A 14,313-nucleotide genomic window follows, 5' to 3' on the forward strand; every position below is an offset into this window, starting at 1 on the left:
CAAGAGTAAGGAACAACGAGGAAGGTAGATATAAGCAAAGTCCATTCAGTTAGAGTACTTGAGGTGGTAAATACTCACCAGCAATCATACAAAAATACTAACCCAGGAACCTACCCCTGCAACAAACCCCGTTGCCAGCTCTGCCCACACATCGACTCTAGTGACACCATCACAGGCCCTAACCACATCAGCCACACCATAAGGGCTCATTCACCTGCACATCTACTAATGTAATATGTGCCAGCAATGTCCCTCTGCCATGTACATTGGCCAAACGGGACTCTCACTACGCAAAAGAATAAATGGACACAAATCAGACATAAAAAATAACATCCATAAACCAGTCAGAGAGCACTTCAATCTCCCAGGAGACTCCGTAACTGACTTGAAAGTTGCCATACTTCTACAAAAAAACTTCAAAAACAGACTTCAGTGAGAAACTGCAGAACTAGAAATCATCTGCAAACGTGACACAATCAAACTGAGTCTAAATAGGGACTTGGAATGGTTATCTCATTACAAGAAATAATTGTCACTGTTCACACATTCTCACCTTCTAATCAATGGTTGTGAATAGGCCTCAACTACTCTAACTGCATCTTTGGTCATCATAGGGACAGATCTAGTGGACATACTAGGATCTGGGAGTACGGTTCAGGGCCCATGCAAGAGATGGGATCAAGTGGTGATAGCGGGATTTGGGAGCATGGTTCAGGGATCTGTATAGCTCCCAATGACAGCAGGCGCGGGGAGTGTGGTTCAGCGGTCAGTCTAGGGATCGGAGCCCCTGGTTAGGGAGCATGGTTCAGGGGCATGTATGAGGGCTCGTTATGACATGGGTTCAGGCCTTTGCTGAGCATTACCCTTTTGTAAAGTGAGAGGAGCATGTTACTGGGTAAGGGTTATTGGTTTTGGAGGTACAGGTCCCTTTAAGAGCAGAGGCAGGGGGCGGTGCCAGGACAGTCGGGGAGCGCAGGCGCAGCAGCAAGTGCCACTGCTACAGCCGCCGCCACCCTTGCGGTCCTGTCCCGGCAGCTTTTGCTCTGCATCCTGGGAACTGTAGTCCTTTTTCCCAACGCCGGTTACGTCCAGTGTTCGAGCGGGCACAGCATCAAGACCGTCCCCAAGGCGCATGCGTAATAGTGGCACGATTTTCTTGAAAAGGAACCCACCCCCTTAGACTGTTTCCTAGAGCATCGGGGCAAATTAAATGCCTTGATTCAACGAGTGGCTACGCCCCCCTTTTCCTGCGGCTCACCGTTTCTCAGAGGAACTTTTGGATTGGTTCATTGTGTCACTCACGTGACCAATTATAGCCAGTGGTATACACTCAGCTGTCCGTCCCGAGTCTGTGTCCTTCCACTCCCCCAGTTTCTTCTCCTGTCTGTCCCTCCCTTTCCTGCTCCCGCCCCCCCAACAAGATGGCGGCTCCCAGAGGGTGGCGGTTGGTGCGGCACGGCCGTTGCCAGTTGCTGCACACCAAGCCGTCCGTGGTCCCTCCGCAGTCCCTCTACCCGCCCGTGGTCGCCTCCCACACGGCCAAGAGCAAGTCGGCCAAACGCCTGCGGCTGGAGTATTTCTACCAGAAGGTGCACGAGGCGCCCTCCATCGAGGAGAAGCTGCGGCTCTACGGCGTTCTGCAGCGGCCGAAGTACGTGGTTTACCCGCAGACCTTCTCCCTGAACGCGGACCGCTGGTACCAGAGCTTCACCAAGACCGTCTTCGTGCCGGGACCGCCCCCCGCCAGAGAGCAGCCGGCGGGGCGCGCGGACCCGCCTCTGAGCGAGTTGCGCTCCCTGGTCTGCGACGCGCTCCTGCAGGAGCATTTCTACCAGCGCAAGCGAGAGCGGCCCTTCCTCTACCGGGAGCAGGAGCACATCCCGGCCCCCTTCCTCACCCAGCTGGTCTCCTCCCTCACCGCCGCGCTGGGCAGCCACAACCCGCTGCTCACAACCTCCTGTTTAGGTGGGACGGGGGACGGGCTGGGGGAGGGGGGTCAGTGGCTCAATGGGAGAGGTAGGACGTGGAGTAGCAGAAGAGATTTTGCATAAGTATGTGACGTCCATCTGGGTTGTTGTGGATAATGGCTACGCCTGAAAATCACAGACTGTTTTTTAACTTGTTTTTTGTGTTGAGGATTGATGTCCTTTTGCATGCTTTCACCAAGCATCCACAGATGTGTTGGGCTGGCTAAAAACAAAACGTGTTTTATTTCAGATTTAAAACCACAGGTTAACTTCTATTGGGAGCGTGGTGAGACTGTTGTTTGTAGAGGCTATCGAACTGGTAGAGTCGATCCAGTGAGATTTCAGATAGATGACAAACCCCATGTCCAGATCCGTGTGCCAAAACAGCTTCCAGAGGTATGGATGTTTTTAATACTTATAAAAGTGAATATCAACTGGTACTGTATTATAGTAGCATTTAATTGGTAACATGTATGACAGTAGTGTTGCTGTGTTAGGTAGAATACAAACACCTAGCAAAACAAAGTCTGCTCTGAACTAGTTCAGGGTAGGAGCTGGGGTCAAGTTCTCACAATGCCACTTTCCCCGTCCCATAAGTCTTGACCACCTTTGAACTCATGCAGTCCCACATGCTGTTTTTCAATCTGCTATCTCCCTGGCATAAGTGTGAATCCTGCAGAGCCCAGCACAATTATAATGACCGTTGCTATTGCAGAATTTGTGATTCTCTGTATTACTACAACTGAGAACAAGGAAGAAGAGATGTTGCATGACGATAAGTGGATGCTAATAGATACCCTGTGCTGCTAGCATTCATGGAGCAGCTCCATATAGTGGATTGCTGCTTCTGGGCCTGTGAAACACCACATTCTTGGGTCTATGTGCGTAGCTTGCACCTGCCTTCCAGCTCAGAGGCACCAGAATGAGAGCAGCATTATCAGTGGAGAAACAAGTGGCAATTGTTCTGTGGAAGCTTGCAATGCCAGATTGATAGCAATCAGTTTGGAGTTGGAGAATCCCGCAGTGGTGGCCATTGTCATCCAAGTGTGTAAAGTCATTAAGCATATCCTGCTGCACAGGACTGATTCTTAGTAATATGCAGGAAATTAGTGGATAGATTTGCAGCAGTGGGGCCCCCAAACTGGGGGGGTAATAGGCAGTATGCATATCCCTGTTCTGGCACCACCCCACCTTGCTAGTGAGTATATAGCCATGGAAAAATATTTCTTTCTGTTTATGCAAGCACTAGTGAATCACTGGGGATGCTTCACTTATATCAGTATGGGCTAGCTGGGGAAGGTGCATCCTTAAAAAGACAAGACTTTTGCAAAAAGTAAGCAGGGACTAGATTGGATCTCAGCAAGGCAAACATCCTCATCATTACAGCTGCATGTTGGGCGCTGCATAATGTCTGTGAGGTGAGTGGTGCGGGGGAGGCTGCCAACTGGGTGGAGGGGGCCTGTCTGCTGAATTTGAACAGCAAGATATAAGATCTGTTAGAAGAGCCTAAAAGCATTTTAATAGTCAGATGCAGTAGTGTTGTGTGATACTTAGTGTGCCTTCATGTGTACAGAGCTTAAATATGGGTGATTGTATTGCAGCAGTTATGCTTGGTGTTAACTAATAAATATACTGAGTTTCCAAACACAGAACACTGTTGTGTGCCAAAAAATGGGAAACAAAGTTAGTGTAAATACACAAGGTAAAAATGTTATAGCAGCACTGTAAGAGGGTGATTCATACTTTTAAAAAAAAGAATGAGCAATAAACATTTCATGTAATTAAAACATATTACAACATTTTATTCATGTTACAAAACATGTAAGTATATTGTGACTAAACCTGTAGTTTTCACAGGTCAGTGTAGTAGTTATGGTTCTTGGTTTTCCCCTGGCATGGAGTAGTAAGGGAAAGGGTTCATATCATGCTCCTTCCTGTTATGTTGGCAGTGGTGGGAGGGAGAAGCGGGATATAGGGAGCAATGACCATGGAGTTTTCATGAAGTGGAAATCCTGCTCTGTTTGAGGTCTTCTGTCAATTAGCTTGATAATGCTGTGCAGCATCTGACTTTGTTGACTGAGCAAACCCATAATGTTCTGAGGTACTTCCTGATGCACTTCAGTCCCTTTGCCTTTCCTTCAGAAATGTTCTCTTTATTCTTGGTCCTTACTGGTCTCAGGCGCTTGGCTCTTCTAATGCCTGGATGATCTTGCAAAACTTAATCCTTCCTGGTCTGCTTCTTCACCTGACAGAGTCAGACCTTCAGCACGCATGGAGGGGGCCAGCATGCTAGGGGCTGCTGATTAAACAGATAGATACAGCATTAGATTTACAGTCACAACAGAAAGGAAAAGATATATCTCAAAACTCCCTTACACTATTCTTGTACCTTTAGCTATACCTTTAATAAGGAAATCTAATAGTCACTTTGAAACAGAATGGTACTGTAACCATGTTCAACTGAAACCTTGGTGAGTGTAGCCTACCCGGGGGGTGGGTATGGGGATGATCTGTTGCATGTAAGGTTGAAATACTGGGCACTCTTGGGTATGAGTATAAGGAAAGTGTAGTGACTATTGCCAGTATTTTTCACAGACAGTGACTGATATCTCACTCATGAGGTGCTACTGGCATGCTGAAGTCATCTGGGCTTGTATACTACTAGCTCGTTATATTACACTGGTGCCTGTAGAAGTCATTGTAGAGTGGCAAAGGAATGTCTCTTATCGTGGTGAAAGAAACAAGGCTGCTATTCCTAGAAATATTCAGGAGACAACTGCAGAGTATCTCCATGAAAGTTTAAGCAGTGCTCAAGAGGATAAAAGGGACATCCCATTTCAGATAAACAAAATACAAAAAAGCAAAATATGGGGAGAACTATGGTCCCTCCTACCTAGCCCTTAAAGCCATATAATGGAAAAACATATGCTACCTGTACCTTTCTTCTACCTTTGTCTGACAAGGGCAAGAGGGAGAGCAGGTTTCAGGCAACGAAAAGGTAAAAAATTCTTATAAGGAATAATGTATGTGTACACACTTACCTGAGCTCTCTTCCCCTTCATCACCGGCCTCATTTGCGCTTGCTTGTTGGAACTGGCTTGACTCCAGCAGATTGTCAAATGGCTCCTGGCTCACTGAAAGATTTGCATCGGCCTCCAGTGCTCCCTCCCTTTTGCACTGCAGGAATCTTTGAATCGGGCTTTCACAAAGTTTCCAGTCATATATGGAGTGATGGTGGGGTCCATGCCAACTATGTTATACTGTTTGTTGTAGAAGCATTCGGTGTGAGAGGAGGCCCCAGATTTGTTGTTGCTCTCCCTTACCTTCTGATATGCCTGCTGAAATTTCTTCACTTTCGTGTGACACTGCTGCTCATCCCTGTTGTGCTCCAATTTCAGCATCACCCCCATGCAATCTGTACACAGATGTCTGTGGGTATGTCTACACTGCAATTAAAAATCCACAGCGGGCACATGCTAGCTGGCTCAGGCTAAGGGGCTGTTTAATTGCGGTATGGACTAGTGGGCTTAGGGTGCAGCGTGAGCTTTGGGACCCTCCCACCTGGCGGGGTCCTAGAGCCTGGGTTCCAGCCCAAGCCCGATGTCTACACTGCAGTTAAGCAGCCCTTTCACACGAGACCGAGTCAGCTAAGTTGCAGGTTTTTATATCAGTGTAGACATACCCAAAATTTCTTTGTGCAAGCCTAGCTAAGGAACAGCCAGTCTCTTCTCCCCACAGGCTGAGGTGATCCATGACTTTTCCTACTCTAGATGGGAGTACATCTAGTAGCTCTCTGTGTGCTTGGAGCCAGCATGGTCGGATGCTCACAACAGTGGGCCAGTAATTTTCTCACCACAGCGGGCAATCAGGAAAAGGCATTTCAAAAATAAGCTTGAGGTTTTAAAGGGTGGGGACAGGCTTCTGATAGTGACTCTGGGCAATGGAGTTCAAAATTGCAATGGGAGCAACCATTGGTGCAAGCACAAGGGCATTATGGGACAACTGCTAGTTGACTAAGGTCAACATAATGCAGTGTCTACACTCGCACTGCATTGAGAAACGTAGGTTGACTGTGGCTGTGCTTCATTTGAGGAGGTGCTGGGTGTTTGTTTACGCCTGCAGGAGACAAATCTATGTGCAGATAAATGCAAAACTAAGTTGAAAAAAATCACCCTAACTTTGTGGTGTAGACCAAGCCATAGATAAGGGCTTGTTCTTAATGTCATAAAATGTAAGTGTCCACTATGAATTCTTAGAATGTTTTTTAGTCCGTTCTTGGTACTATTTGTTAACATCCCCTTTAAATTCTGCATGTGTACAGCATGCATAGAAGCTTGTACTGGAAGAGTCTAGTAGTCACTGGCTTTTGCAGATCCCCTTTTGCCAGCAGGTTCTACCTTTGCCAGTCTTGATGAGCCCAGAATTCTTCCTTTTTTTTTTTTTTTTTTTTTTCCCCCCCCCTCCCCAAGACATAAGAGAGGAGGTGGTGAATGTGGGTTGTGGCATGAATGAGGGGGAACTGAGTCATTGGAAATGAATGAGAGAATGAATATGTAGATAAAGTGAGCAGAGTTGGGAGAGAGGGAGAGGTTGCATCTCAAGTTTAAGCTTGATCTCAGTAATTCCAAACAAAAATAATATACAAGAAATACTTGTTAGCACATAGTGTACCAAGTTTTTGAAAGTTGAGCTACCTTTTCAAGAAAATGAAACCGATTGCACATGGCTAACCTTTCCATGATATCAAGGCAACATAGGGGAAACGTTCATCTTTCTTTTGTGCCCCTGCCAACTAGTCCCACCTGCTTCTTCTGGTTGCTGGGCCTCACGCTTTGTGAAACACCATTTTAATGTTTCTTTTAATTTGATTGCGTGCTTTACCAAGGTTGAGACTGCTAGAATAGTATTGAATTGAGTGACACTAAATCTGAAAATCAGAGTTTTAAGCTAGTGTCAGGAAGGTGATATACTCGGTACTCTTACCCCACCTCACGTTTTAGAAGAAAAAACAACCTTTAGAGGAAAACTTGTTAAAATCAACAGTCAAAGAAAAAGTATTTTAAAGAATGTACTTGGTGAAAGTAGGCAATGTAGCTTTGTACATTCTTTAAAATGCTTTTTCTTTGACTGTTGATTTTAACAAGTTTTCTCTAAAGGTTTTTTCTTCTAAAACGTGAGGTAGAGTAATTTCAAATAATAGGAAGACAAAGAGTGAAGAGTTAAATACAAAGAGTAAATACAGTTAAACTTTAAACTGTTACATAGCAGCACATACAGTAATGTAGATGTGTATGATTGATTACCTCTAGTCTGGGTTTACATCTATTTTCAGAGAAGGTTTAGGGAACTTTTAAAAATAAAAAAATAGCGCTTTGCTTAACCTCTAAATTCTACTTACATCAGGTATTCAGGAATGCTGTATACAAAACACACTGTTGGGTAAGACTTCTTAGAATTTAATGACTAGCAAAAGTCTCCAGTTTACCCCCTCACCCCAAAATATATGGGTGTGGTAAAATCAAAATAGTCATTCAACACATCATAAACTTAGGCTTGGAAAAAATAAATCTAGTTTATATTTTAGAGTAAACAAGTGTGGGGGGATGTTTTTGGGGAAGGGAATGTATATGTCAGGAAATGCATGTATACTGGGGCTACCCCCCATTGGAGGTGGTATCATACAGTCGCTTCTAAAATCCAATGGTATGGCTGAAAGTTTCTCAGTTCTGTATGTTTTACTTAGTTTTTCTGTAACTTGCCAAAGAAAACGTACACCAAGACTTTCAAATATGGCTAATGATTTTTTTTTTTTGCTTGGGTGTCCAGTTTTTGAGATCTCTCTTAGAGAATGGACGTTCAGCATTCATGAAATTGGGCTGCTCAAGGCACCTTGAGTTGGGCACCCAAAATGATTGGCGTAATTGCTTTTGAAAATTCCGAACTGCAAAATACTATGATCGTGTTGTATTAAATGTGAGCATAAAGGTCAAACACAAATGCTGTTAATGAAGGCTTTTTTTGTTTCCCCTGCAAAATATGGGAAATGCCACCTTCAGTCAGTGGGAGGTGGAAACTGTTTTTAAAGGATACTGTAGTGCTAACCAGCAATCATCCAGGCATTGGCACTTGTCATTCCTGTTCTACTACAACAAATTTCTCTGTTGCTGCAGGAGATTCAGGCTGTCTAGGACAAACATACCATCTTGTTGGTTTCTTGGAACAGGATTAAAGTTTTATTCAAGAAAGTAAAATGGATGTTGAGTTTGAGTTCCATAAGTGTTCAGATGTCTGTTTACACAATTCTTACTTAAGAATTAAAATATTATCAATGTACTATGTACCAGTATTGAGATGAAAAAATATTTTGTTACTTGCTAAACTGCTTTTCTTTCTCTCTCTCCCTGTCTCTTGTTCCTTCAAGTTTGTACCATTAGATTATTCAGTCCCTGGAGAAGTTCCTGTTATTAATCATCAACCAGACAAACTTCCATTGTTCAAAAGACAATACGATAACAAGATATTTATAGGTAAGAATTCTTAATGATGGGAATATAGTTACTGTGTACTAAAGAATGGTACAATTTTGAAAAATGGCCTATTGCGAGAGCCAATTTCAAAATCTGTCTAGTGTCATTTATCAGTGTGGTGCTGTACTTTGAATGCTGAACATGAATTAAAAAATAAGTAAGACTGGGTGTCAGTAAAGCATACACTTAAAAACTGTGATAAAGTAACACACGTTAGACACTTCAGGTTTCAGAAAGGAGTAATTTAAGTCCTGATCTTAATATATTTTATTCCAAATGGAGAATGTTTTCTGAATGGGTCATTGGGCCTCATTAAGATTTTTTTTCTTCTTTGCTTTTCTTTTAGTTACAGCGTGACTCAGATAGCTTTACTAATAAAGAGGCTGCTGTTGCTCTATAATAAACAAATACCTGCATAGTCAGGGCCAGAGCCCGCACATATCCTCCGACAGCTCCAGAAAACTTAAACTTCTTACCACTCTTGCTACAGGAGAAGCAGTTACCTGTCTGCTTTAAAAGGAGCCTTCTGGTCTTTCTAAACAACATCCAATCAATGAAGGGCAACAGAGGAAATTCCCGTTTAATTTCAATGGGAGCAAGATTGGACCACAACCAGCAAATTATTAACTTTGTTTAATTTCAGTATTTTTTCTCCAAATATAGCCGGCAGGTGAGTTCATAGGGAGGGAAACTTAGTCTTTTGAACTAGAGGAAGCTAAAGAAATATTAATGTCAATGTTTCAAACCCAGCTAACTTTTAAAATAACTTTCCTTAACTTCTAATGCTACCTATAATATTTGATTTTTAAATTGGCTTTAAACTTTTCTCCTTTTAATTAATTCAGGATCAAAAGTGGCAGATCCATGCAGCTATGGTCATACACAATTTCATTTGATTCCTGATAAACTGAAAAGGGAGCGTTTATTAAAAGCAAATCTTGCTGATCAAATTGAAGTAGTTTATCGAGCTAATGGTATTGCAAGTCTCTTTGCTTGGACTGCGGCACAAGCTCTGTATCAAGGTGAGGCAAAACTAGTTTGACTATCATGCGTATGTAAATGGCTAGCAAACTTCTTTCTCTTTCCTTTTATCTTCCATTTGTGTTTTGTGTGGTTTTCTTTCTGTGAAGAGTATGTTTTAATTTTATTGATACTTAAATGAGCCAGTTAAACTGTGTATATGGGAGGTATTAAACAAATTCTTTTTTTAAGGACCCTTAAAACTCATTTAAAGTGCTTGAAGAGTAGTTTTGGGGCACTTTTTAGGGGGCATCAAACTGAGATTAATCAAGTGTAATTCACAAACAAAGCGATCACTCTATATCTGACCTGTCAGTCCTCATCCTCAAAGGAAACATTCATAACCCTTTCGAAAGATGCGCGTTGGAGCTTAAACTCATTATTCTGCTAGCCACTAAAAATCATGGACTGAACAGAGACACTCAATTTATGTTTTAACAAACCAATCTGTAACCCACTAATGCCCTTTTTTTGTTCCTATGACTGCAGAGGTGTTATTGGGCCACTCTACCTTGAATGGTCCCTTACAATATGTGCTTGCTACTTATGCTAAACAATCTGTTCCACTTTGTATTTTGCTGTGATTCTGGGAGTATCTTACCTAGACCTGAAGAAGAGCTCTGTGTACCTCGAAAGCTTGTCTCTCACTGACAGAAGTTTGTCCAGTAAAAGATATTACCTCACCCACCTTGTCTCTCTAAACATTTGGACTCTCTCCAACTTGTCCACATCCTTTTTGTATTGGGGGGCCCAAAACTGGACACAATATTTTTTTTCATTACTTTCACAGGATTTTTTTCAAATCATAGAGAAAGAAAAGAAAAATGAAATGCAGTATTGGATCTCAGTCCTCTGACTTGATTGATTTCTGTTTAATCATGCCTTGATCAAGAGAATTAAAAGGATTAATATACTTTGTGTATTACTTACACATCAGTAGTTACAGATACGTACAGATCAGTAGTTAGCAATATAAAATATCCACTGTCCTCCTCACAGAAGTCTGTCTCTTTAAAAAGTGTTAAATCTTCTGTTTTGAGATATAGTGTTCTAGAAGTAATTAAAATTGTGGTAGCAAATGAGAACCAACTTGTTTTATCATGTTAGACAGCTGATGGATTTAAAGTAGATGGCTCCTCTGATTTAAACAAAAGGAAATCCCTTTAAGAGGTATTGGTCTTAGATGGGCAAGGTGGTGCCCTGGGACTGAGTGATGCTCTCTCTATCTGGGCTTTACATAAAGTGAAGGAAGGTGACAGTGTCTGTTGTCTTTCCTGTTTTCATTGCTGCCAGGCCAAGCTGACCTATTATGTAATCTAATAAAGTTGTAACCACTTCTAACAAAATTCCAGATGTTTCTGTTGTCATTGGTCCTTGCCATGTTATATCTTCTCTGAAATTGAAGACAATAACATGAGTGTAGGAGCATTTGGGAGAGGTGTCATGGTGGGAAAAGAGGTACTTCAGCTTTGGTTCAATTAAACTAAGTATTGATGCAGAGTTAATACTTAATTTTTTTTGAGAGAGCGAGAGCGAGAGAGAGCGCGCGCGCGCGCGGCAGTCCAGTATAGTTTATGAAAATGTATCTGAGTTACTCTTTAAATTGAGGGCCTTTCTCCTTGCTAATCTATAATGCCTCTAATTAACAAAACTGAAGAAAATCACTGCTTAAAGCATGATAGGCTAGAACGGCAAAGAGTAAATATGTTGAGATCAGTCTGGCTTTTTAAAGCACTTGAAGTTACAAAGCTGCCTCAGTCTAGACAAACTCACGTTGAAACACCTGAAGTTTCAAATGCTTAATTTTCAGATTCCTCTGGGTACTTATATATAACTTTTAAAGCTAAAACTAGCTGAGTTTTTTCCCCAGCTGAATCAAGCTTCTTTGGTGCCAAAGGGTTAACTGCAAATCTATCCTGTACTAATATTAATGAACAAGTCCAATCTTGCTATCTGAATTGGCAAAAATTATGAAATATATAGAATATGAAATGGCACTTATTAATCTTGCAATTATATGTGTAAAATTATTTTTGGTGTTCTTTTAGATTAAAATATGTAGTCTATATACTAGAATTTCTTGGCTGAGATATAGGATAGTAAGCAGCTGAAATTAGGATTCCAAAAATGAGGTGATTGAGTAGAATTTAACTGCCAAAATGCCGCTCTGTTGGGGGCATATAAATCAAATTCCTCTACATATGTAGCATGGAAGGTGGAATTTGCTTATAAGCCAGTTTACTGTGCAATAGGATAAATTGTGTTAGCCCTGTGAGCTTGTATTGTACATTATAACAAAACACTAAAGATAAAAAGTTGCTGTGGGGATCAAATTAGGCCTTTTTTTATCCTGAACTAGTAAAATATTACAGCCACATAAAGTCTAATGTTTTTGCTCTAGCGCTTGGCTTTCAAATATGCCCTGTACTATATTCTAACACTGAATATCTAAAGGAATAATGCCCAATGCACTTGCATAATATCAGAGACTAGAGATCACTTGGATTCTTTCCAAGACAGATTACAAAAAAACAGATCTACATATTGATCACTAGTATTGCACTATTTTTATCCATAGTTAGTCACTTAAAAATATTTAGTTGTTGAGAAGTAGAGATACCATGTGTACTTCACTAAGCAAACTGTCCCATATACCCAAATCTGTAAAATTCTAATTGCATAAAGGACTTCTTGTAGAGAAGATTCAAGCGAACTTAATTCATTGTAGGTATAGATGCCATTAGCTAGTAGCGGCTTCTGGTAGTGGAAGCAAATTCTGAAGTAATGGCACCATGTTCAGGTCACAGTGATGCAAATTCCCTAATTAATACATCCTGTATACAACAACAAGAAGATGGTTATACATCAAATTGTGAATGTGTAATAGCATACATTAATCACAAGCGATCCCAAACTTACATTTTTTTGTGGTGTACCTATAATAATGAAATTGATTCTCATCTTTATAAGTCAGCTAGAATCTCTTAGTAAATTGGTTAATAAAACAGTAACATTTGTCTTCATTCTCTCACTCTACCTGGTTATTTTATAATAATTTTTAGTAGTAAGCATTATTTAAGGAAGCATAGGTATTCAATATTTGTAGGGTAAGTACAGTTCTCTGTATATGCTATTGTGCATGCACAACAACATGATATAAAGTAAAAGGAGAATCATTTTGTTTGGTCCAATAAAAGATAATATCTCATCCATCTTGTTTCTCTAACCATTTTATTTAGCATTCAACAGTAATGGTGTATTAAACTTGAATCAGCAGAACATATTCTTGAAATGTCATCTGGTGAATAAGTGCATTCCTTTATGGATAAAGTCACTTCACCAGAAAAGGATTTATGGAAAATTCAGTTACCCTTTCAATAGGAGAGATGGGTTGCCACAGGTTTGATTCCCTACCCCTAAAAATAGTGTCTACACGATTTCATTCATTTATGTATCTAATTTAAACATGCAGTTTTGTGTTAGATGGACCTCAGTGGGCAGACTAATTTCCATGAGAGTCCATGTGCATTGACAGTGTGATAGTTTTGTGTTCAAATTTGAGCATTTGTGTTTTGTGTTTTAAATGAGCATACCTTTCCATCTCTCATTCCTTTCCATCTCTAATTTTGAGAGGTCCTTAAGGTACATGACTAAAAACTTTTCTTAGGGGGTGAGGGCTGCAGTTAAATTATATAAAACGTTTTGACTGAATAGTTTAAACTATCATTCATTGATGATAAGCAATTTGGGATTGTAGCTCTTGTGTCTATATTTCTAGCCCCTGTTTTGAATTGTGCCAATATGAATACTACTTATGCCATGTGTAACTATGGTGTAATTTCATTTTGCAGGATTCTGGTGTGAGGCAGATGTCACCCGTCCCTTTGTATCACAGGCTGTGATCACTGACGGAAAATACTTTGCTTTCTTTTGTTACCAGCTGAATACCTTAGCACTAACTGTTCGTGCTGATCAGGATAACCCTCGGAAGAATATCTGTTGGGGAACAGAAAGTAAGCCTTTATATGAAGCAGTAGAAGACAATAATGTAAAAGGTTTTAATGATGAAATTCTGCTTCACTTAGTTCGGTTTCTGTTAAACACACCAGAGGAATTGTAAATTAGGCTACCAAATGCTTCTGTTTAAATGCCTGGGCTTCATTAAAAGTCAGAATGAGATGTGATCTGGAATGATTCTTCATGCTTATTCAAGGTTTGCTCTCTCTCTCTCTCTCTGTGTGTGTGTGTGTGTGTGTGTGTGTGTGTGTGTGTGTGTGTGTGTGATATATATATATATTTACACACACATATATATTCTGTCTAAATGTTCCTATAAACAGAAGATACATTCTGTGATCTCTTGTCGGCCTTATACCGACACTAAACAAAATGTGTGGTGTTGTACATTGAAAATAAACATCTAGAATAACTTCATGCCTTTGTATATTTTAATTTGAAGTAAGTGCCTTGACTTTTTAAATAGAACCAAAAAAATTGACCTGGTTTATATATTTCAACAAACTGAGATTTCCTCATGCAAACTTGACTGGCAATAGAACAGCATAGTGAGAAATCGGTTAGATGGTAAGGTTTTTTTTTTCCCCCCAAGTAATTGATTTCTCGTCTGGAATAATTTACGCAAGATCCTTTGAATTTTGGTTAACTTTTTATTATTAAATACTTCCTTTTTACAGAGTTGAGTCCACAGGCTTCACAGCTTCCCAGTCTGGAAGGGACTGCTGTGATCATCTAGTCTGACCTTCTGTATAAAATAAGCCATAGAACTTCCCCAAAATAAT

At 40.8% G+C, this 14,313-nt stretch overlaps 1 protein-coding gene across 1 annotated transcript; it reads left to right on the top strand.

Annotated features, from left to right (window-relative positions):
- Nucleotides 1-1,392: 1,392 nt before the first annotated feature.
- Nucleotides 1,393-13,943, top strand: MRPS30 (mitochondrial ribosomal protein S30). Its single transcript, XM_067545608.1, has 5 exons — nt 1,393-1,965; nt 2,218-2,363; nt 8,389-8,494; nt 9,340-9,516; nt 13,366-13,943. The coding sequence occupies exons 1-5, from the start codon at nt 1,422-1,424 to the stop codon at nt 13,632-13,634; spliced, it is 1,242 nt and encodes a 413-aa protein (XP_067401709.1). The 5' UTR covers nt 1,393-1,421; the 3' UTR covers nt 13,635-13,943.
- Nucleotides 13,944-14,313: the final 370 nt, after the last annotated feature.

Source organism: Emydura macquarii, unplaced genomic scaffold (assembly GCF_026122565.2).
Source record: "Emydura macquarii macquarii isolate MOO-44397 ecotype Brisbane River unplaced genomic scaffold, CSIRO-AGI_Emac_v2 contig_1045, whole genome shotgun sequence".
Lineage (NCBI taxonomy): Eukaryota > Metazoa > Chordata > Testudines > Chelidae > Emydura > Emydura macquarii.

Coding starts and splice junctions, on each gene's coding strand:
- MRPS30 (XM_067545608.1), top strand. CDS start 1,422: ATGGCGGCTCCCAGAGGGTGGCGGTTGGTGCGGCACGGCCGTTGCCAG. Junction 2,364..8,388: donor TGCCAAAACAGCTTCCAGAG/GTATGGATGTTT, acceptor TGTTCCTTCAAG/TTTGTACCATTAGATTATTC. Junction 9,517..13,365: donor GGCACAAGCTCTGTATCAAG/GTGAGGCAAAAC, acceptor TTCATTTTGCAG/GATTCTGGTGTGAGGCAGAT.